Source organism: Notolabrus celidotus, chromosome 12 (assembly GCF_009762535.1).
Source record: "Notolabrus celidotus isolate fNotCel1 chromosome 12, fNotCel1.pri, whole genome shotgun sequence".
In the NCBI taxonomy this organism is placed as follows: Eukaryota; Metazoa; Chordata; class Actinopteri; order Labriformes; family Labridae; genus Notolabrus; species Notolabrus celidotus.
The window spans coordinates 7,700,811-7,725,711 of NC_048283.1; the positions used below are offsets into that span (position 1 = coordinate 7,700,811).

Below are 24,901 nucleotides of genomic sequence, written 5' to 3' on the forward strand. Positions count from 1 at the left end.
TCAGGCTTATTGTTGTGAGAGGAACAGCTTGTTTTCATGTTGAATATTCAGCTCAGCTGATCGGTGCCGCCTGCCTTTTTAAAATGGAGAAGTGCTGATGGTTTTGACACAACTGAAACCTGCACAACCTCAAGGTTACACAAAAACAGGTTTATAGAAGGAACCTGCCCACATGCATGCAAATATGGAAGTGAGTTACTTATTACCTATATCACGTACACTGAAACATTTCCACTACCTGTGGGAAAATCAGTTGATGCTGTCACTTTTCATAGTTGCAGGAAATTGAAGTACTTCTCATTAATTCATACACTTTTCTTGCTTTACAGAAAATGCAGAGCTGGTACAATGTAAGTAAACATCAACAGCCGTTAACTGAACATTTTTACTCAGTTGCATTTTGGTGATCTTTGTCTACTTTCAGCCCCAGGTGAAAAGCAAGGCAATCAGCTGTTCTTAAGACAAATACTATATGTATTGTTTTGTTTCCTGTCCTCACCTTCAGGTTCTCAGTCCGACATACAAACAGCGGAACGAGGATTTTCGCAAACTCTTTAAGAAACTTCCTGACACAGAGCGACTTATAGTGGGTGAGTTAAGTGTCAAAGACATGTTGAATTCTGTGAGTACTGAGCTGCACTCTTGGAGAGGTAAAATGCACAGTTAGGAGTTAAAATTTGTGATAATTCTGGCTTGCTGTGTTGGACATGCTCGGCAAAAACATAAAAACCAAGACTCATGGGTTAGCGAGGTTTAGACAAATCAGGCCGCCGATTTATGAGGCAATTTGACCCACATCTTGCGCAGCGGGTAACTCGCAGTGGCAACTCGGTGTCTGCTGCTGCCTGCTGCCCTCAACAGCAGCACATAGTTGGATTAAAAGCATCATGCAGCTTCTGATGAAGGAACCTTAACCAGCTAGCTTAATCAATTAACAGCTACTGTAATCATCACAGGGGTGTTGATTTGCAAATGTGTTTGTGATAGATATTTATTAAGCCTTTTTTGTTGTTGCTGATGCAACTAGTCTGTCATGGTTACATGCAGCTCTTACTTTACAGTAACTAGCTGGTAGCTTAATGTTACACACCAGGGCCCGTATGCACGTCCAGCCATTAGCGATGAAAACGGGGCGTTTGTACGAATGGTGAAAAAAAAAAAATCAATTCGCGGTATGCATGAGCCAGGTTAACACCCCAACAAAGCATTAAATTTAATGGCTGTAGACCCCACCATTACAGGTGCTAACAGCAGGATTAAGATATTCTCCATGATTAATATTCTCAATCAAAACAGTAAACCTTGTAGCAAACCTGTTAAACCATAACATTTACAGCTAATGCAAAGAACGCCTGTGTCTGCCTTGTTGGTCATACCTTGTGTGATGCTACAGTTTGTACCAAAACAAAGTGAATACATTCTTCCCTCATATACTTCAGTCCTTTCTGTTGAAGTCTTGAGGCTATTTTTACAAACAGCCTTCAGCTATAAGATGCAAAAAAATAAAAATAACCTGGTTATGTGAAACAGAATGCTTAGATACTGACTAACTTATTGTTTTTGGAGCTCAGAGAACTGCCTCTTAGGGAGGGTCAATTAATCTCTCCTCTTTCCTTGTTTCTTTCCTCAGACTACTCGTGCGCTCTGCAGAAGGACATTCTGCTTCAGGGCCGCCTTTATCTCTCAGAGAATTGGCTTTGTTTCTACAGTAACATCTTCCGCTGGGAAACCACTGTAAGTCATGCACACACTTTGTAAACATTGACACGCGCACAGTCAAACACATGCCTCCTGTAACCTGGTTAATGTCACACCTGAGTTCACATAGAGAGTTGTTTTAATGCCGTGTTTGCAGATCAATATAGATACGCTCAGGCCCTGGGTGAGATAAGAGTGTTGCTCAGAGATATACACACTGCAGCAGGCATACGATAATTCCCTCTCCTTCTCCTTCCTTCCATTCAGATCACTATCCTGCTGAAAGACGTGACCTCTATGACCAAGGAGAAGACCGCCAAGCTCATACCGAACGCCATCCAGATCAGCACTGACAATGAGAAGGTCAGACTTGAGCAGAATTAATAACCCTCATAAACACATTTTCAAGAACTGAAGACTTGTAATTTTAATTTGCTATACTAGCAGCAGCATATTTTCTGTACTCTACTAACACATTCACAGTCTGATACAGATAAAGGCTGATTCTAAAGCATGTCTAATGTTTGCTGTTGATACTGTTTATTTCAAATTTTCCATTTTGGCCAGTTGAGCAGCATGAAATGAGTTGACTCAACGTTATCTCCTCTGACTGTGACAAAGCAAACATCCCAACAGACAGACACCATCCATCAAATCACATTCCTCTTCTTTTTCCTTCCCTCTTTCCTTCCTTTTTGATATTCTTCCCCTCAGCACTTCTTCACATCTTTCGGAGCAAGGGATCGGAGCTTCATGATGATTTTCCGTCTGTGGCAGAACGCACTGTTGGATAAGGTACAGCCTGCACGCCCACCCTTCTGACAGTTTACTCTTGTGTGACACAGCTAGTGGTTATCATCTTAGAATAGAGCACACAGTGTCAGGAAGCAGGAGATGGCCACAAACACAGGCTTGGGAGAACAATTTCAATCACTGTTATTTGCAGAGTTTGAATATAGGCATTTATTCAGACAGCTCAGATGCAGACACACAGAAGCACACAATTTAAGCATGTATAAACAGAAGGTGGGATGAATCATATGGAGTGAAAATTTTACATGGATCAGTTACTTCATATCTATTTACAGATTCCACATAAAAATGTAGAATCTGCATATGGTTTCCGCTTAAAGTGTGTTTCTAGTCTAAGTAGTACTGACCAATCATGTTTCAGCAGGTTTTGGTATTTGCTGCAATAACATGCAATGACATCCTGGCTCCCATTTGCAGTAATTTGACGATGAAATGGAGCTAACAAAATTCTCTTGATGAAAAAATTCAGCTTGAGTGACTAATCTGCTGGATGCTATGTCACAAAAGCCAGTGCTTAGATTTCTTTGAATGCATCAGAAACAAGCGGCAACCTCCGGTCTCAAATTTTGAAGCACATGCTGAAGTGTTATAAACTGCAGTTCATCGAGCATCCCCTTGATGCTGGCTGCAGAAACACTGGAAACCACATACACACCAATTCAAAAAAGACGATCTATGCAGCATTAATGAACATGTTTACAGCCTGGTTCAAAAAACGTTTTAAGTCTGAGGAGCTAATTTCTCTATCGACAGCAGTTAGGTTGTGTTCAGCATTTCCAATATGGCTGCCGCCGATGATTGGCTTCATAAAAGCACTTCAGAAGCAGATGGGTGCCGTCACGGATACTACCTCCATTATTTACACAGTCTATGGTCAGAAATGATTGATCTGACCTCCATTCAACAAACAACAGATTGAAATGTTTTTTTTTTCTCGTTTTGAGGACTCGACTTTTACTTTTTTGCAAGTCTTTATCATAATGTTCTTATTTTTGCGACTTTACACCTCATAAATTGTAAGTGAATCTCAGAATAAACTGTTCCATTTTCGGGGTCATATCACTGACGTCAGCCAGAGTGAAGTGTCTGTGTGTCTACTGTTGAACTGAGGCCTACTGACACTTGAACCAGATGAACCTGGGGAATGTAATGGTTCCAAGTAATGACAGTGTTTACGTTGCAGACATATGCGCTGCCTGGAAAAAGAAAGTCTTGGCTGGAAGTCGTTATCGTAACCACTGGCTATTTTGGAATTACTGAAAAGTTGTCATGTGTTCCCAGGGGCGTAACACCTCTCATCAACAGAAGATTAGAGATAGGATTATAGATGATTTATGGGATGGGTTCTGAGATTATCAGCTGAGAGTGTCACTGATGAGAACAACCACAAAATGACTAGAATCAGGGTGTTCCTTACAAACCTTTTATTGGCTGATATGATGAATTAATAATCATATAATGTATTGACTACTTAAGTGCCACCTCATTATTTGTTGGTCCTTATCAGGATTCAATCAGTCAAAACAGACAATCCAATTAACTGCACACCAACTGTCAGTATTTACTCCCACTCAATACATGATGCAGGACATGTAGGGCTAAAGAGCTGCTGTGTTTGGCAGTATTTGAATGTATTGATCCTTTTAAACTACTGATTAAGCATCTTGTGTTTCTCTTGCAGTCTTTATCCCCTAAAGAGCTCTGGCACATCGTACACCAGTGTTACGGCACTGAGCTGGGCCTCACTAGTGAAGACGATGACTATGTCTCCCCCACCGCCGAACACATGAACGGCCTACTGTGAGTGTGCAAACATGCTGACATATAGTGCAACATTTTATGGTATTGTATTCTGGATGTATGCGTGCTGGAATGTCGACACGCTAAGCAGGCTTCAGGAGTGAGCAGTCTGTGTGAGGGAAAGGTGTTATGGTATTTTACTTGAGTTTTTTTATTTTAGAGTAAAAGTACTTTTTTATTTGCAGTAAAGTTTGTGTCAGTAAGGACAGGAGGATGTTTTTTTTCATAAACACTACTGATTTATGTTTACTTCTTTGCCTGAGAAATATTGTCATATTCGTTTTGGCTACTTTCCAAAAAAGAACAAGCAGCAGAAACAATCCTCCTGAGGTTGTATGTTGCGTGTATATGCAAATATCACCAGACTAAGTGACATACACATAGCTTGAGGGGCTAGCTTGCTCTTTCATTACAAAACAAGCACATCCTCACTTTGACAGGGGTTGTTTGTTTATGATTTTGCAAACCATACCCGAGTAATTTGTTTAAGTTCTATGAACAAGGGTCTTTAATGTCAGCTAATGTTCAATTCAGTCATAAATTTTCTACAACTGTCCTCGTGTTCATCAACAAACCCTCCCTCTCTGTCTTTCTCTCCCACTGTGACATCCTCTGTATGTATCTATGCCTCACTAACTTTCTCTTTCTCCATTCTCCAGGCCAGGAGACGAGTCGGTGTCGGTCACTGATCTGCTAGACCTGAGCTCAGTGTCGGTTCCTTCCACGGGCAGCTCTCCTCCTCCACTGGTGCCCTGCGCTCCGGCCAGCTCTCCCTCAGCTACCAACCTCGGGGGCTCTTCTCCCCCTTCCTCCACCTCCTGTCTGCCCATAGAGGTGCCTTCCTCATCTGGACGCAGACTCAGCTCTGAGCCTCTCGAACCCAGTCCGCCTAGCTCTCAAAGCTCTCTGCCATCGACCACTCCAACAAACGTCTCTGCCTCTGCCTCCGCCTCCGCCTCTGCCTCCGCCCCGACCTCTGCTGCTGCGTCCTTTGTGAGTTTTCTTCTTAACATCCACATGTACTGTGACGTTACACTGAAACAGGAAGTCTTCATTACAGGGTTATTTCTTGTTTTTACTGCTCTAGAGGTACAAATTGTATTACCTTAATTGCTGAGTATTTGAGCTATAGTTAAATAAATAAAGCTATAACACCTGAAAAGCTTGAATAATTTTCCCAGGATACCCGCTCAACCATGGACTGTTTAATCAGATCTTAGGAGGATTTAGTCATCAGTCTGATGATCATGAGCAGAGAGGAGAAGTCTGCTCATCAGTCCGCAAATCATCTGCTCCTGCAATAGCAATCCAGCTGCCCCATATATCCAGACAGCTGGCTAGTTAGCATTAGCTACATAGCAGATCAGAATCCACACTCTGCTCTGTGGACTCTAATGGCTTCCCTTCTCTTAATCAGAGTTAATACCTTGTCAACAAACGGAGACAAAGCTCAAATCAGTGTTCAGAGCCTTTTTTTTTCTTATTTTTTTTACATTCTGCCTCTCACTTAGATCTAAAGCCTGTTTCACTGTGATACAGCCAAAACCAGTTAGCCACATGGAGGGTTACAAACAAGCAAACAAGCAAATTGTCAACTTCTGACAAACAGACACACAGCTTGTGTGTACATTGTCTCATCAGCTGTGTGTGTCATCCACTCAGTGACATGTACAGATTGCATGCATTTCAATCAAGGGGATCTTTGTGACTCATGGCAGCAAGTAGCTGTCATCTTTGTGTTGTGTTGAGTGAAGATATGCTGTATGTGCACATTAATCCAACTATTTTCATGATGTAGAATTATTTTGTGCTAAAACAACACAAATATCTGTGCAGTAGCATTGGGACACTGATAGTTCTGGTAATTTAATTATCTTTTGTGTAAGTGTAACTGCAAGAAAATAGTGGCACCTTGCCAGCTGGGGTCCCACTTGTATGTGATCAACCATTATTTTAAAACTACTAGTGACATATCCATACATCTCTAATACATGAATTTTATATTAGAATATATATTCAAATGGATGGACCACTTCTGTTTTTTCTGTCAGTCTCTTCCCTTTTCATCCAAACACTGCTCTTAAAAGCTACTGACATGACGGATGTAGATTACATTTTTAATATTGCCTTAAAACATAACGGGCCCTCTCTGTAGACGTGATAAAAACACCACACATTAGATGAACAGGTTAACCTTAGACTAACTGTGGAGCAGAGACTTAGAGATCAGTTTCTGCAAAAGTGGCAACGTGAACTGGATAAAGTGACATCATGTGATTTATATGTACGATTTAAACAAGACATAAAACTAGAGAAATAATTGTTATTTGAAAACCAGAAGTACAGACAGGCTATCTGTAACTTTAGAATGAATAACACCAGGATCCCTAAGATTACTGGAAGGTATACAGGCCTAAATAGAAAACAAAGGATTTGTAATCTCTGTAATGATGATTGTGTGGGTGATGAGCACCATATTTAGTTTGAATGCAAGAACACAAGCATTCTGAGTTATAGAGAGAGGTTGATACCAAAGTATTATTTGAAATGTCCCTCTGTGTTTAAATTAATTCTATTGTTGCAACCAGATAAGCCAAAAGTTAGCTGCTAATTAGGGGCTTTTCTGAAGAATGTCCTTCCATTGGTTAAATAAGACCTGTTATACTTCAGCCATGCCGTGTGCCATCATTATATTTTATTTGTTATTTGGAGCGTCAAAATTAAAAATGAAAATGAAAAAAAAAAAAAAAACTCTGATCAAATCTAAAATAAAACAGGAAAAAAAAAAGATTACATATAAACCAGATAGAAAAAAAAGACTAGAAATGCTGGCTGTATTTAAGTAAGAAATGTGAAATACTGTGTTTTTGGTCTTGTTAAGTCCATGTCCAATCAGTTTCTGCTCCAAAACAGCTGCTCTGGCTTTTGCCCTGCAGTCTTGATCTTGAGAGAGACAGAATAAATGGAGCGCTGTGTTCAGTCTGTGTCGGTTTCAGATTAATTGCACGGCTGCAGTGGTATGCCTGCTCAGGCTGCGTTAACATGAGGTCAGCTCAGCTGAAGCCTCTTTTTCCTCTCAAGTCATATGACAATGGGGTGATTTCCTTTCAGACTTCTGGCTAAATGTCCTATGGTGTGCTTTTTTTCCTCCCTCACTGTATCAGAATCTGGAAGAGGGTGGGGACAGCCTGTCTGAGTCAGCCAATCACATGCTGCCCCCGCCAACCACCAGTCTAGGAAACCTCTCTTCATTGGACATCACCAACGATGAAGAACTGCCCACAGACCCGAGCAACTCCTCTGACACGCAAGAAGAGAGTGAGTGTTGTTTAAGTGAACTGACCACCACCAGAGCTCAGCAGAAATGAGAGAGGGTTCATTTTTTATTAATAGACACTTTGAAATGCACACTGTACATGTTTAGGGCAGTTTAAACAATATTCAATTTAAACAACTTTGTGATAAGAGTAAACTATGACTCAGGTTAACACACCACTCACAAGTTGATCAATATAAATTGTTAGAGCTGAACTCTCATGATACGTCTTTAATGCTATTACACAATTTTCAAACCCATCCTCTATATTTGTGTTATTGTGATATTACTATGCTCATTTAAAGTAGTTAGTTATGATCTTTAAGTAAAATGACTTCCTTCATGACGATGCTGATGGCAGATAGTCAGCTCGATTATTCTTCTCTCTGTGAGCTGTAAAGTTGTCCTCATTTCATTGGCAGTTAGGTTATGTTAAATAACCTTATGTTCATTTGATTCTGACAGGGGAAAGATGTGTTTATTTGAATAAGCCAGAAACTGCTTTGTAGGCCTGCCCTTATTCAGGGTTAAGCCATTCAGCAGCAGTCCGTGTGTCCTCCGACTTCATTTGGCATTAAAATCCATGTTATGAGCTCGAGTAATTCCAGTGAAACTCTTACACAAATATATGAAAATGATGTGCCGTTTACACAAGCACAAGGGAGTCTGCTTTACATTTTGGTGTTTATTTTTGGAACCTGCAGAGATTTTAAATCTCTGAAACCAAATATGAACGACTGTTTAACCACATCTAAAAATAGTGTGTCTTCTAAAATAATCAGAACCAAAATAGAATTGAAACTGAAGTGAATCTTCTTTTCCTCCCGACTTTCAGGTGAGGTGGAGTCGTTCTGCTCTGACCTGAGCGGGCGGCTGCACATCAACACTGCAGTCCGCATGAGTGTGGACAAGCTGCATGACCTGCTCTTCTCTGCTGACACACACTTCATCCAGCACCTCTTCTCCCAGAGGCACTTCACTGGTAGGTAACACTACGCACAAATACAGTGCTGGAAAAACCGTCAACCTGCTTGTACACAGTGGGCTTGTAGCAGGTTCAGGTATTCCTTTAGGTTACAGCCCATCCATAATTCCTGAATGATGAAATATTCAACACACAGTGTGTAAAGTCCTCTGCAAAAGGTTCAGTCAGATACATTTACAGAAGAGATAGTGTGTTGAAAAGGAAGAGTGAGATCATGGGGCTTATCTTTTATCAACATACACTACCAGTCACAAGTTTGGACACACCTTCTCATTCAATGGGTTTCATTTATTTTATTATTTTCAAAATTGTAGATTAATACTGAAGACATCAAAACTATGAAATAATCTGGTTTTGCCATAATCTGGATTACAACAGTAGTCAAATAGGGCTATCCATTGTGTGCTAACCCTACCTCTGAACAACACAACTGATGGTCTCAAACACATTAAGAAGGCAAGTCATTCTACAAATGAACTCTTGACAAGGCTCATGTTAATCAGAAACCATTCCAGGAGACCACTTCATGAAGCAGACTGAGAGAATACCAAGAGTGTGCAAAGCTGTCATGTAGGAAAAAGGGGGCTACTTTACAGAATCTAAAATATAAAACATATTCTGGTTTGTTTAACACTTTTTTTGTGAATTGAATAATTTCATATATGTTCTTTCATAGTTTGAATGTCTTCAGTATTAATCTACAGTGTTTCAAATAGTTAAAATAAATACAAACCCTTGAATGAGTACAAGTTTCCAAACTTTTGACTGGTAGTGTATGTGAAAATGTGTCTGCACGTTCGGTTCACAGGCAGGGAAATATCTGAAACTATCAACTTGCATCACGTTTAGTCACATTTGTTAACATAAGTTCATTCTGAAGAAATAGCCACAGGTAACATTAACTCATGAACACTCACTAACTTCCTTCTTAAATCTCTGATCTTCCTGTGGTGCTTCCCCTGGTTCCCAAAACACAGATGACTTAATAAAGCGTTCTCTTGAGTAATGAACATTCCTCTTGTTTTGATCTTTTTCTCTTTTTGGATGATGAGTGCACATCACGTCAGAAGATGTCACATAGCTCTCACTGTCACTTTTAGTTGATTATTTTTTTGAACCCATGTTTCTGCATCACTGTGTTGTCTTTCTGTGTTTTGCTTTGATGATGCAAATTGTCCAGAATGCTTTTCAGCAGTCACTGAAGAACATGCATCAACTTGTTGCATGACTTTTTGTACCAGAGAGCAAGTTTTTCCTGTTGAGACAGTGACAGTTATGGCACCATGTTTGTCGTTGCTCTGCTGCTTTTTGGACCCTTGAGGCTGCTGTCACTGCAAGAAAAAATACACTCTCCATTTTTTGTGTGTGTCACTAGAGCATGATATTTACTCTTGATGCTGGGAGGTTTTCTGCCACGAAGCTCAGTTTGAAGTGTTATATTTGTGTCGTTGCCAAAATGATCCTTATGAACAACACACATAACACCAAACTGCTTGCCTTCTTGCTATTTTTGTAACAGTTGAACCAAAGTTTTGGTGATGATTTTTCTTTTAAAGGCACAGTCCAGCCATAAATACAGAGGCAATAACAACCAACCAGCAAACCCTGAAACATGCTGTAGCCCACTGTTTTGTCCCACTAATGAGGCTGCCACAAAAGTTGTTCATGCTGCGTTAACCACCGTGGACCGTCTTGTGTATCTTGTTCTGTTTTGTCACTAAACAACTGTTATTACATGTGATACCGTGATGCTAACACTTAAGGCCTTCTGTGTTTAAACACAGTGTTAAATCTGGATATTTTCCTGTAGTAGTTGAAATGAGGACAGAGGGGAAGCCTTGAAGTTGCTTTGGCTAGCAGCTACCCTAGTTGGAAGCCCAGCCTGCCTGGGAACATTGTGTAGCTCTAATTGGGGCATTTCTTCCTTTCTTTTTTCATGAAGGAGCACGGATTGACCCTCTCCCCCCCCCCCCTCTCTCTCTCTCTGCCTCTCTCAGTCACTCTCCCTTCAACCCGCCTGAGTCTTGTGGTCTCTCTCCTTTTCATTTACAAATTCTCAACCTCTCCTATTCTTTCTCTCTCTTAATTTTTTTTTTTTTTTAACGAAATATCTTGTTCTCCGTTGACTGACTCCTGTGTTTCATTTCTTCTCTCTCCGTCAGAACTCTCGGTGGGTGAATGGCAGCAGGACAGCAGCAGTGGAAACACCAGCCGCGTGCTAAGCTACACCATCGCCCTCAACAACCCCCTCGGTCCCAAGACCGCCCCTGTGGTGGAGACACAGGTCAGTCATTGACACCGACCTTTTTAAGTGACATTTTTACACTTTTGCATACAGCCTAAGATCAAGCAGACTTAAGAGACTAAATCACTGCACTTCTCAAGCTTTAAGTAGTGTGGACATTTCTCCATAGTTCTTATGGCAGTTTTGTATTCTTGTCCTGGATATGATTTCATCTGAAGGCCAGGTTACAGTTCCTGTGCAAGTGTCAGCTAACTGCTGTTTAAATCATGACTACCATAAAGCTTTGTCTAACTCAATACGTCTTTTCATGGCAAGATAGTTACATTTTATCACATAATAGAGTACTGCTGCTTTGAAGTAGTGTATAAAGTCCAATTTTCCTAGAAAAGCATTTTGAAATATCTTCATCTTTTTTTCTATCGAGCACTCTTTTTATTCATGTGCTCCATTAACACCATATTTATCCAGAGCACAGAACAGACAAGAAACCATTGTGCTGACTTATATACAGTGCAAGCAGTGTTTTGACAGCTCATTAATGTAAGGTGTGTGTTGTTATAACATTGATTACCTTCCCTTGAAAGATGATATTGTTTACTCTAAATCCAGATTTTAAGATCAGAGACGTGCAAAGAAAATATTTTTATGTTCAGTTCTCTTGTTGCAGTAAATCCACATGTTGTAGCCTGAGCCTTCACTTTATATGACTATCCAATCCACTTTATTTATATAGCACATTAAAAAACAATCAAGTTTAGCAAAGTGCCGCACAGTGAGGTAGAATAAGTTAAAACACACAAAACATAAAACGCTGTCAGAAAATAAAATAGAATAGAATAAAAGAACCATAATAAAACACTTTAAAAAATAGTTAAAAAACACAAAAAGATAAAATAAAACACTGTAAGAGATCACACAACTCTCATGCTAGGTTAAAAGCCAAGGAGTAAAAATATGTTTTAAGGCAGAATTTAAAAGTTGTTAATGTTGGGGAAAATCTAACATGGGGGTTGTCTCATTCCACAGTTTGGGGGCCACTGCCGCGTAGGCATGGCCACCCCTGGTTTTCACCCTGGTCATTCAATACTGTCAGTTATATCTACGCAGTTGTTTTGTTTAATGATGATAATTGATTGTTAACATTTCTAAAAATTGATCGATCACAGAGAATACTTAAAAATTGACATCCCTAGTTTAAATTTCTTCTTAATGGGAGGAATTTTGAATAACAGCTTCACATTTACAGAGTTTGAAGATACGTTTACATTGTCCGTTAACATGAAAAGTCATTTGAATGTGTGTTAAAAATGCAATCAAGACATCTTATGAGGGAGGTTAAAACTTTCCTACCTTCACACCGCTGACTCGTCATGATGTGATTGTCTGATTGAAGGTATTAAGAATAAAAAAAAGAAGCCCTCTCCAGAGCTTATTGGACCACCAACATGTAGCTCTAAAGAATCACACTTGATGCCTTTACAGTAGTTTGTATCTACCACAGCAGCTATAGCTCACAGAGAGGTCTGTTGAAGGCTTTTTTAAAAATTTGTACCCAATGAATTTGACTCTCTGCTTCCAGACGTTGCATAAGAGCAGCACCCGGGGCGAATGCTTCGTGGTGGACTCGGAGGTCATCACCTCAGGCATCCCCTACCAGGACTACTTCTACACTGTCCACAGATACTGCCTCACCTCCATCAACAAGCACAAGAGCCGACTCAGGTAGGTTTGTTGTTGTCTTGTTTGGGTTATCCAGCTCAGTGGGATTATCTGTTCAGTGTTTCCCACAGAACGATGCTGTACCTGTGGTGGTGGATAAACACTGATTACATTCCACTGTTGTTATTTATGATTATTTATAATACCTTCTGTCATCATCTACTTTACACTTACCTGCTTTACACATGTGCTGTCAGTTTACAGCTCAATAGATGATGTAAACTGTAGTTAAGGGTTGATGTTCTCAGCCTCAGGGATCAGGAAGTCTCAATGGTATCTGATTTTATCCTAGCAGTTCTCTCTCCTTGTTTGGTCTCGTGCTCCTCACTGCTTTACTTAAAAAGAAGTAATTTATCTACTCACTTTGTGCTCCACTTTTTATATTACTGCTGTAACCATAACTGCTCAAACATGTAGTTATACTTGATGTCACATCAACACATTTCCTGTACAAATACAACAGGGTTTAAACATAATTAAGCAAACACACATTTTTGATGTTGGTAAAGAAAGAGAGAAAGAATATGTAGACGCAGATGTTTCTCAGCAGACTGTGGTCTCTGTGGACCGTTACGCAATGTGACTGCAAGACCTGTTTGAGCTGACTGTCTTTCTGTCATCTTCAGAGCAGCTTTGTCGCTAGTTGTCTTTATTTGGAACTCTTTTCATCTAATAATAAAGTTTATGACTCAAAAGGGAATAAAGTGGTGTCAGCGGGGGAGCTCAAACATTTAGATTTTTCTAAAAGCAGAGCATTTATGCTCCCCGTTCTAATTTAGTGAATTCAGACTCACAGCTTTTCAAGTAACTGAAAGTTTTTATTCTGCCTCTCTTCGTATTTTGTACTGTGAGTAATGATGATAACTTTATTTGTATAGCACCTTTAGAAACAGATGTTTACAAAGTGCTTTGTCAAGCAAAGCATGGCAGGATTCGGAAGACAAAATAAACCTTTAACACACAGAGAGGAGAGTAGAAACTCTAACAAATTCAAGTAGGGTTCAAATGAATAAATAAGGAAGAATAAGAAGTAAGATCTCAGATATAAGCGTCTGAAATGAGTTTCCTCCAAAGGGTGACCGGGTTCTGCCTTAGAGAGAGGGTCAGGAGCTCAGACATCCAGAGGGAGCTCAGAGTAGAGCTGCTGCTCCTTTGCGGCGAAAGGAGTCAGCTGAGGTGGTTCGGGCATCTGATAAGGAAGCCTCCCCTTTAGAAGTGTTCCGGGCACGACCAACTGGGAGAAGACCCAGAAGTCGGTGGAAGGATTATATATCCCAGCTGGTCTGGGATCGCCTCGGGATTCCCCAGGAGGAACTGTAGAGTGAAATTCGTAGGAGCTTGTGTTGGCCACTTAAAAGTCATGGAAGTGTTTGATACTCTTAACCAAAAACAGTGCCTTTTAAAGTGAAAGTAATATGTTGTTACTGAAGTTACATCATCAAACACAAAGAAATGAAGGTTCTGCTTTGTTTAAGAGAAAAGAACTGCTCATTAATTTGTGATATATGTTCTAAACAGCGGTTGTTTTCTCTGTCCTGCTCAGAGTTTCCTCAGACATCTGCTACAGGAAGCAGCCCTGGAGCCTGGTGAAAGCATTGATTGAAAAGAACACCTGGAGTGGCATCGAGGAGTACTACAGACACATGGGTGAGTCACATGGTCCGCCCTCTGTGTACACACAGCCTGTTGAACCCAAACTGAACTATTCCCCTTTATACACGGACGAACAAAAGTGAAACTTGCATCAATGAGGCAAACTCAATATCAAAACCCGACACATGGTTCCATTTTACAGATCACAAAACATAAGAGCACCACCTTTTGTCTAGTTGTGTGTTTTGTGCCTGATTATGTTTGCAGGAGTCATATTTCTTGTTATTAGAGCCACTCCCACTTTCTCTGTTGAAACGAGATAAATGATCAGAGTCTTTTCATGTGGTCTATGGTTGATGTAGATTTTGATTTGTAGGATAACTTTGACTTGTTCTGTTTTGACAAATGAAAGTTTTTAGAACTGAAACATGTTTGTTTCCAGGTCCTTTTTAAAAAGCAGTAGTCCTGTTTACATTTTCTTTTTAAACCCCCTCCACTCGAAATGTGTCTTATTATATTTAAGTCACTTTGATGATAGCGCCTCACCGTGCTCAATGATGTAAGTGCAGAGTTTTTCTGTGACATACCTGAGTTAAGACAGGTGTTCGAACCATGAACAAGTGAGTGAATTCATTTTTTTGTATCTACTTTTGAGGTTTAGACTATGTTATTGTTTGTATATTTTTGTGGAGTTATTTTTGTTGTTTGTTTAATTGGGCGGTCATGTTGATTAGATAAAAAGCGGGTCATATGTTAGGGGCGGGATAATCTATTTATTTAAGCCACCTGTTACCTTTTGTTGGAGTTGGAGGGAGACGGTGAGCTGGGTCGCCGTATTTTTTGTTGACCTCTTTCTTTCTTTGATCACTGTTATCACTTTAATCATACGTTTTATACACATTATCGTGAGTCGATTATATTTTATCGTTAATTTAGATTTTTGGTGTTTTTTTTCACTTTCTTTTTATTGATTTTTAGGCATTGATGAAACAAAAAACAAGACAAACATTAAGGACATATAGGACAATAAATAAGGCAAATAAGACGAAAAGAAAGATGCTATAATGCGGACAGTAATTGAGGTGGTGAAATTTACAGCGAGAAGGGGGAAAAAAAAGACACAAAACAAACAAACAAACAAAACAAAACGTAGACATCAGTGTGTTACAATGTGAGTTGGTGGTATCTCTAAAAAATGTAATCTGAGTAGCCATTAGGAGGGTTCAAGCGCAATGTGAGGTGGTTTAAGAGGGAGGTGTGTTGGAAGAGGTCGTCCATTTGTCCAAAAGGGGCGTCCATATTTCCATGAAAGTGTTTTCTCTGTTAGCCAATTTGTATCACAATCTTTCCAAAAGCAAAACATTCCCCAAATCTTTGTTAATTTAAATTTAAACTGATTTTGTCTGACAAGTTACCAGGCACAACCTCAGCCTCTCAACGGCTTTTGGATCCGTGAAGTCGCTACAACAGGTATCCAGATGCAGGATTTAAAAACCAGAAGTACTTTGAGAGCCTGATGTTTTCCAGTCTGAAAGTAACGCAGAGCAATGTGGAAAAGTTAAGACTTCTGTCACGAAAAATTTGACAAAGGACAGTAAAGTCAAAGACATCAGCATCCAATCCTTAAAGGCAAGGCAAGGCAGCCTTATTTGTACAGCACATTTCATACACGAGGGCAACTCAATGTGCTTTACATTAAAACATTAAAAGCATTGGAAACATTCAGACAAGCATAAAAGAGCACAATTAAAATGACAAATATAATAAAACAGAAAAGAAAAGGAAAATTAGAAATATGTTAAAAATAAAATTAGGTTAAAATGAGTTAAAATGAGCTAAGATAGGAAGGCAGTGGCAAATAAAAAAGTCTTAGTCTTTGATTTAAAAGAGGTGAGAGTTGGAGCAGACCTACAGCTTTCAGGGAGTTTGTTCCAGATATGTGACGCATAATGACTAAGCGCTGCTTCACCATGTTTCGTTCTGACTCTAGGGACTGAAAGCAGACCAGTACCTGATGACCTCAGAGGTCGAGGTGGTTCATAAAGTAGTAGCAGGTCAGCAATGTATTTTGGGCCTAAACCATTCAGTGCTTTATAAACCATCAGCAGGATTTTAAAGTCTATTCTCTGACAGACAGGAAGCCAGTGTAGGGATCTAAGAACTGGAGTGATGTGATCTACTAGGAAGAAATGGTATGTTCCTTGAGAAAAACAAAAATCCCCACTAATGATTCACCAAATGTTTTTGGTCGTGACCCTGAGCCTCGGCCTGTTACTCATTAATTTAGCTGGGTCAGAAACATTTCTTGGCATCAACCTTTGGGCAGTGGGTGGGTGGGTGGCCCCCAGTTGTTAACAGTATGTGGATGGGAACGGATAAAAATTTAGCGACTGGGTGACATCTCATGAGCAGGAATCCTAGAGGAAGCTGCTGTTGTACAGCCAGAGAGAAAGAGCTGACTACGTTTGTTGTGGTCACTTAAAGCAATTTTTGATAAATGGATTGATACATGGTTATGGATAGATTTTCAACAAAACTAGCCTTAAAACTCATGCTCATCATTTAGCCATTTGTCTGACACGTTAGGACCAAGCAGCAACCTCCGGCCGTGAGAATTGAAGCCAATGCGGAAGTGTTAAAAACTGCAGTTCCTTGAGTGTCTGCTTGAGGCTGGCTCTGGAAGTACTAGAAACCACATACACACAAATTCAACAAAGCCGATCTTTACAGCAGAAATAAACATGTTTACAGCCTGGTACCAGAAACGAGTGTAGTCTGGATAGCTCATTTCTCGATCGGCACACACTGTATGGGGGGTGAATTTTTTCATAACACGGCAATTTTGAAGATATTAATATTACGAGTTTTCCATTATGAGAGGCACAGCTGACTTGATTGACAGGCGGGAACACTGTAGCTGTTGGTTAGGAGGCTCAAAGTCCGCCTCTTAACTCACACTAGCTTCACAGAAGTTAGGTTGAGTTCAAAATTTCCAATATGGTGCCCACTGACAATTGGCTTCAAAACAGCGCTTCAGAAACAGATGGGTGACGTCACGGATACTACGTCCATTATTTATACAGTCTTTGGTTGGGACAGCTGTATTGGTCCCTCATATGTTCTATCCCAGAGATATGTGTATTTTAATTCCTCCTTCTGTTTACTTTCCTCCACACAGAGAGCGAGGTGTGCAAGCTGGAGACGCTCCTGCAGTCTGAGGTTTCCGTGGTAACTACAGGCGAAGCAGTGGGCGCGGACGCTGCCAAAACTCCACCGGCCCTGCGCCGCCGCAAACGGACCTGCTCTCGACGGCAGGGCGAGAAGGATAGAGAGAGGGAAGGAGGGGGCATGGGCACCGGAGAGCGAGGGGACAGGGGAGTCGGAGAGGAGAGGGACAGGAGGGAAACCAGTAAGTCAGCAGGGATACACAAGGTGAAATCTTTGCACCAGTGTGGGAATTTCTATCCTTGCTACTGATATTGAAGGTCATGCACCCAAAAAAACAGTCTGGATCCATCTTCTGGAGGACACTGCCCTCTAGTGGTTCAGTGGGGAGCTTCATTACAGAAAAAAAACAAATAAGAGGCGATATTTTAAGTTTTTGAACTGGTGATATATGTCGTAAAAACAAAAAAAGTAAAAGATGCAAGTGAGTAAAAAGAGAACTTAAATGATGTTTACAAAATTGAATTTAAAGACATAAAGAACACACACAAAAGTAGTGTACACCTCCTGGTCATTAACCCAGCACCCTGTACCATTATGCATTGATCTAAAATAAAAAACTAAAAAACAGCAATTATATAATTGTACTCTGAAGTATATAGACTTCAGAGTACATGAAAGGCCTTCTTATGCTTTGTAAACTAAAGCAGGCTAACATACACATGGATATCAGGAAAGGAGAGGCAAGTGTATTTATAAAGCACCCTTCATACTAGAGCAATTCAAAGTGCTTTATGTACTTAAAAAAACAAAACCAGAACAGTAACAATCAACAAAAACATACAGCAAACACTTTAAACTTATATGCGGCCAGCTATGATTGATCTGCTCTCTCTCTCTTATGTAACTTACTGACATAGTAAACAGTGTCGGGTCTTATTATTTAAATAAGGAGGGATTATTCTAAATGATCAGCCCAAATCGCCCCACATAGCAAAATTGGCCTGGCCCGGTTCTGGCCCACAATACACTTAGACTCGGCCAACATATCGCAAAGAATGACAGCCCTTTAGTGGCCCAGATATAGTTTGCCAGAGAAGGCCCACACATGGGCCAGCTAAATCACAAGCTCAACCTTAATCGGCCCAGATGCGGCATGGACAGATCTGGGCCACCTAAACCAAGCCACAATCGGGCCAGATGTGGCATGCCATCATATATACAATGCCTGCCATCATTGCCAGACCTGTCCCACATCCGGTTGACGTACCACTTGCAATGCCAGCAGTCAGCCAGCAGTGCCGGCTTGACGCCAGATCTGGCCCAGACCCATCTTCTATGTGGGGCTGCTCTGAAGTCCTTAACTTGCAGAGTCTTACTGTCCCGCCGGACACAGAGTCACAACTGATCTTGTCTTAACCAAAATAAACCCTTAAATCATCGATTCACCTCAGAACTTCTTCCCAAGGATTAAGACTCACACATTGAGTCTTTTCTGTGTCGAGTCGCAGCCCGAAGCTGGCTCAGATCTCTTAACAGCCCCACAGGGTGCCCGACAGCCCACCAAAATCAGACTGTAAAATCTGACATTAAATGGTAAAATATCCAATTGTAAAATATGACATATAGCAAACATAAGCATTTAAACATACAACATTTAAAAATACAAGATCAAGAAAGAAAGAACATGAAATTAGTGAGCAGTGGAAGCAAATGGAAAGAGGAGCGTTTTTAGTCTGGACTTAAAAGTGGTCAGAGTCGGGGCTTGTCTGATTTTATCTGGGAGGACAGAACATAAGATCATCATATTTACATGTAGTTGCAGAGGAATATTTATTGCACCTTGTTAACAAGCATTTTGGTAATCTAGATATTCATGTGTTATTGATGCATTTTGAGTGTCACTATAGTTGCGACCAGGTTATGCCTATTTGACATGTTTCCCTTTTTCTAGGGTCACTACCCGATCCAAAGCACTTAAAATCTAGGGTTAGGGCCAGGGTCTGGGATTAAGACTGGGATTAGGCCTCTTGTAAACATGAACACAGCTGATGTCTGATGGCTGAAAGTTATTGCTTGTTTTTCTTTTCAGGTGCTCAGTATATAAAGCTGGGTGATCGTTCGCGTGGAGGACAGAGCAGTATATCTACCATCCTCCTCATCGTCAGCTTTATGTAAGTTTACACTTCTTTGATGTGTCTTTGTTGGTTTGAAGCAGACTCTGATCCCATGCTCTTAGCGTCTCACTTGGTTATTTAGAAACAAGATCTTCTCCAGCATGTTTTATGATTCATGTCACACTGATCTTACAACTTAATGTCTCATTCACTACTCCAGTTACAGATAAGGACTTAGAACAAAGATCCTCTTAGAAGTACAGTACATCCTTTCTATACCATGTAGTATAGAGGAATATCAGGATCCTACCTTATCCTTGCTTTGACTTTGTATCTTGTGATTGCTCTGGCTTTTTGCTGCTTTGTTTTATCCACGGCTGAATGCTCCTCCCTCATTCAGACACTTTGGATAATGATCGTCTGCTTACTACCAGCCTCACAATGCCTTTCTTGCTATTTCTCTTCTTTTCCCTTTCTTTCTGCAATACTTCTTGAGAATAGGATCTGTATCAGGTTCGTATGAGAGGCTTTGATTCAATACCACTGGCTGCACACAACAATAGATAAGAGTAAAGTGTATCCATGGAGCAGGAAAAATCCACCCTTCAGATTTCTGGTTTCGGAAAGCGGAAGCAAACAAACAACCAATCTGATAGATAAACTGCTTCTATAAGTAGTTTATATGGAATAAAATGATTTTCACAGTGCCTAAAACAGAGTGCCCCGTCAAAAAATAATTTAAAAAAGAAGCGTACCATTAGCGCTGTGCATTATGGGAAACAGTACGTGAGGGAGACTGGTCTGCTGCATGCTGAGAAATTTTCCTGAATCAGTACAACGTCCGGGAAGTTTTGGCATACTGTAGATTTTGCTCTTGTTCACATACTACTTACTACATACCAAATTTTGGCCAAAGCAGTATGTACTACTAGTATAGTAGGCGGTTTCGAAAACAGCCTCAGTCTTACCTGAGAATGACTCAATGTGCATCGTGTCTTCTGACTGCAATTTGGTCTATTGAAGGATACTGGCAGCGGACTAATAGACGTCCTCGTTAGTACGTATCGCTGACTGTTACTAAGCCGTCTTTATTCCAAAAATTCTGTTCCGATATGATTCGTGTTCAGTTCAACTGTAATGTTTGGAAACACTGACATTGTCATCAGGGTGGATTTTTCCTGTGATACATTTACATTATATTGTCTTAAGTGGTGGGATGTGTGACACACTGAGTTATGTGTTTGTTTTGAGCCAACATTTTCTACATTTTCCTTTGGATGTCTCACTGACGGTCTCATAGTTACACGTTTAAGCATTTTCACTCCTTATTTTAGAATATCCAAAGAAGTCGTTTAATAATCCACCCTCTTCTCTCTGTCCCCGTCAGTCTGGTGGTGCTGGTGGCTCTCAACATGCTGCTGTTCTACAAGCTGTACGCTCTGGAAAGAGCAGCTCATACACTGGAGACGTGGCACTCCTATTCTGTTGCTGACAGGTAAACACACTGCACTGTTTTCCACCTAAATAGAGAGTCTTTATTATGATGCTGAGTGGCATTTGGGCCTGGTTTATTCATGTGGGATATGAGGTCTGAAATCTCCCTCAGAGATTTAAGTAGATCTGCACATCTTCCCTTGAAATGTAGTAACGCTGGTAGATAAAAAAAACGGTCAGCAATGTTTTATTAATATTACAACAGGATCACTTTTATGTTGAATGTGTCAGTTCTAACACCTAGAAAGAGGAGCTTTTTGATGCCTCCCTGTTTAGATTCACTAAATTGTTTTTTAGCTGAAAACATTCAAAACCTGATCAGCTCTCAACCTCACAGATTTTCTATATGGGCCTGCGTGTGCATTGACTCACAGCTAAGCGGCAACCTCCGGTCTCAAAATATGAAGCCCATGCGGAAGTGTTAAAAACTGCAGCTCATTGGGAATCCGCTTGAGGCTGGCTGCAGAAACACAGGAAACCACATACACACCCATTCAAAAAAGACGAGCTTTACAACATTAATAAACATGTTTACACCCTGATTCAAAAACGGCTTGGGTCTACGTAGCTAATTTCTCTACCGGGGGGTACATTTTTTTCTAACGCAACAGTTCAGTAGATATTAAGGTTACGAGTTTTGCACAAAGAAGAACATGACTGACTTGATTGACAGGCGGGAACACATAGCTGTTGGCTAGGAGGCTCAAAGCCCGCCTCTTTACCTCACACTAAGTTTGAGTTCAGCATTTCCAATATGGCTCCCGACGATGATTGGCTTCAAAACAGCGCTCAGGAACAGATGGGTGACGTCAGGGATACTACGTCCATTATTTATGCAGTCTATGCTCACAGCTTGAGCCTGCCTCAAGTGGCCATTTGAAGAATTACAGTGTTGACTTTTGTTTGGCGTGGTGGAGACCAGAACAGAGCTAAAAATAGACCGACTCCTGAACTTCTAATTTCATCCAGATGAATATTATTGGAGCTCTTTATTTGATGGATGTGATCCAAAACAGATTAAATGTCATTGAATAGTTAAAGCTTGTTTCTTACTGCCCCCTAGTGGCTGTATGAGTAATTAGTAATTTCAAAAACAACTTACTATGGAAATGTGAATGACTTAGCGCTACTCTTTTTTTCTCCTCCTCTCCTCAGTCCGTTGCCTCAGACAGCTGGAGAGTGGGCTCAGGTTTTACAGCTGCAGAGACAGTTTCACCAGGCTCAGCTCAGCAAGTGGCAGCAGATCCTGCAGTCCTCTGTCACACTCCTTGACCAGGTAGGAGTGTGTGTGTGTGTGTTTGTGTTTATTTGACTCCCTACTGCTTGTATAAGACCTCCTCAGGGACCAGTCAGCAGGAAATCTCTAGCGTCATACAATTATGTAACCAAGTAAATCTGACACAACCTCTCTCTCCACCAATCCACCCCAACCCCCACCCTGACCCCCCCCCTCCATCACCCATCCATGTTTGTCTCCCAGATGAAGCAGTCTTTAGAGAAGCTTCACCGGGGCATCGTGGTCCCAGAGGTGCAGCAGGATCCTTCTGATGACACGACGGCAGAGACTGTGACTGACCCCTGAGCCCCACCTCTTCCGGTCTCCCCTAAATGTCTCAAATCTCTGAACACAGCCTGGTAGAAAAGAGAGGACTGGTGAACTAAGATCAGGACGGAGTTTGATCCTTCCGTCATTCAAAAAATGTACAAACCAGGAATGGGACATGCAGGGGGCCGCATTACCCACAATTCTCCTTGCCTGCCTGACTGACTTGAAATGGCGACGTTCGCCTTCAGCCTCAACCGGTAAAAACTTGACTGTACTCGTTCAGACTGGAAGCTATCAGGACCACAGCAATAATTAACCTACAGCTGCAAGTCATCTGTATGTAGTTAATGGAAACAGGCCACTGGTGGGCCGACTTAGACCTCCACTCCTCAAGAATCATAGAGCGATTTCAAAATAGCTGACAGAGTAACTACCTTCATTTTCAGAAATGCCCATTTTATGGCTATCCCAGGCTCCTGCTCCTGTTCTGACATCTTTCATCTGTGCAATGGGAAGGGATCAGTGATCCTGGAAAGTGGGAGTTCTTCCTCCCAGTCCTGGGAACAGTTGGATACCTTTGCCTCTTACAGCACGCCTACTGAAACAAAAAACAAAATGAACATATGGGGCGCTAACTGTAGTGCGGATGTGACGAACAAACACTCTGGAGGAGAGGGGAGAGTGCTGACAGGAGCAGGCAACTCTCGCCCTTTCTGTCAAGGGTTCGTTCTTCTGTCTGGTCTGATTCAAGCCCCCAAAAGACTCTCTCTGAAAGAGGCCGAAGAATATTTCACCAGACACTCTTCATTTTGGATGTACATTTTACATCAGAAGTTTGAACCCAAACACCCTCCTACACCCCCCCCAGTACCGTCTGGGTTTTATCTTCTTTCAAAACCAGTGTGTTGATTCTTCTGTTATAGAAACAAGCTGCGTCTGACTGTTTCACAGACTGTTACAGTATTTATTATCACCATTGACTTTTGAAGTCCTGTCCTGCTCTGAAGAAGTCACTCGGTGGGTATTTTGTGCTCTGATTTGCTGTTGTGTTGCGGACCAAGAGGAGCTACACGAGAAGGATTACTATCACAGCAATAATGGCAATAGTGATTCTAGTAATTTTTGAATGTTTCAAACAAAGTAGTATATGATAATAATAATAATAATAATAATGATGATGAATTGTGTGTGAATGTGCATAGAGGCAGTGAAAAAAAACAAGCAAAGCAGGTGTTGACTTGTCAGATGTGTGTGTGTGTGCACGAGGAGTCGTCACCGTTACATTTTCAGATGTTCTGTTTTCATATTAGCGTTTGTTTTTTGCGGATTTCTAAACGTTTCAGGATGTTATGTAGACTTGATCAGGTAGATATCAAAATATCAGAACAGCTACTGGGTTGTCCAACTGGGCCAAAATTAGAGGACCAACCAGAATTTAGCAGGCCCAGATTAAGAAGAAGGGAATCCTTTTTGCAGTATTTTTTTTTGTCTGTTTGTGTTTGTAAAATTGATTTGTTTTCTTTTTATTCAGTTCCTTTTTTCATTTCTTTATTATTTTGTTTTCCTTATTTGTTGTTGATTTTCAGTCAGTCCTCTCTGTCTACTTGATTCTGACCTTTGGAAACATCTCATCCATCTGCACTTGCTCTTAGCTTTCTTCTTCTTTTTCTTGCCATTACTCAGCACCACTCTTCCTCTCTCTCCTCCGCGTGCTCTTCCCTTTCACCCGCTCTCTCACTCTCTCTCTGTTTTGATGAAAATAGCGGTTACAGAAGCTCGTGGGCCATGCTGTGCGTGGTCATTTGCAGAAAACAAAGGAGGTGTGATATTTATTCAGGGAGGGAGGGAGGGAGGGTGGTCAGATGAGGAGCGGGGATGAGAATGTACTGTAAAGATGTGACTGTACACCATGCCATGGAGAGAAATGAAAAGTTCTAAAACATGCATCATCTCATCGCTCATTTCTGAGTCTGTGTTTGTTCTGACATGAAAAAATTTGGGTCAAAATTGGGCCACGAATCGCTTTGGAACTTACACTTTCTACTTGTTCAGCTCTCTGATGTGGTCCAACAGCGTCCGGTTAGTTGTTAGATATATGTCGATTTAAATCTCCAAAAGTCGAGGTGCATATAGATTGCCTTGGACTTCAGCACTGACAACTCAGTCTTGGACTCAGACTTGAGCATGAGCATCGACTTGGAAGACGAAGAGGACGACTCAATCGATTAATAGACTTTTGTTTAGCTTTTTTGTATCAGGCCCTAATAGAAGGAGGACCGGCGCTTATGTTCACCTGCAATCACTTTGATGTGCCGTCTTGTTCAGTAACAGCTCCTGCCAGGACGACTTAGAACAAATCTTGAGTGTTACTTTCTAAGATTTAACAGACAACACAAGAGCAGTGCAACGT

General features: G+C 40.9%; 1 protein-coding gene across 3 annotated transcripts in view; it reads left to right on the forward strand.

Annotated features, from left to right (window-relative positions):
* The window catches only part of gramd1a (GRAM domain containing 1A), a 47,883-nt gene extending 23,448 nt beyond the window's left edge, over positions 1 to 24,435 (forward strand). The window contains exons 5-22 of one of the 3 annotated variants that reach the window (XM_034697456.1): positions 330 to 350; positions 506 to 590; positions 1,631 to 1,734; positions 1,966 to 2,061; positions 2,413 to 2,493; positions 4,193 to 4,311; positions 4,971 to 5,304; positions 7,476 to 7,629; positions 8,463 to 8,609; positions 10,775 to 10,896; positions 12,437 to 12,579; positions 14,120 to 14,223; positions 17,348 to 17,578; positions 19,427 to 19,508; positions 19,953 to 19,964; positions 20,839 to 20,946; positions 22,101 to 22,221; positions 22,426 to 24,352. In XM_034697456.1, coding sequence (XP_034553347.1) covers positions 330 to 350; positions 506 to 590; positions 1,631 to 1,734; positions 1,966 to 2,061; positions 2,413 to 2,493; positions 4,193 to 4,311; positions 4,971 to 5,304; positions 7,476 to 7,629; positions 8,463 to 8,609; positions 10,775 to 10,896; positions 12,437 to 12,579; positions 14,120 to 14,223; positions 17,348 to 17,578; positions 19,427 to 19,508; positions 19,953 to 19,964; positions 20,839 to 20,946; positions 22,101 to 22,221; positions 22,426 to 22,527 — 2,166 coding nt within the window. In that variant the 3' untranslated portion in view covers positions 22,528 to 24,352. Of the gene's footprint in view, positions 1 to 329; positions 351 to 505; positions 591 to 1,630; positions 1,735 to 1,965; positions 2,062 to 2,412; positions 2,494 to 4,192; positions 4,312 to 4,970; positions 5,305 to 7,475; positions 7,630 to 8,462; positions 8,610 to 10,774; positions 10,897 to 12,436; positions 12,580 to 14,119; positions 14,224 to 17,347; positions 17,579 to 19,426; positions 19,509 to 19,952; positions 19,965 to 20,838; positions 20,947 to 22,100; positions 22,222 to 22,425 lie in introns of all 3 variants that reach the window. The other 2 variants (XM_034697457.1, XM_034697458.1) reach the window with 2 other exon arrangements.
* Positions 24,436 to 24,901: the final 466 nt, after the last annotated feature.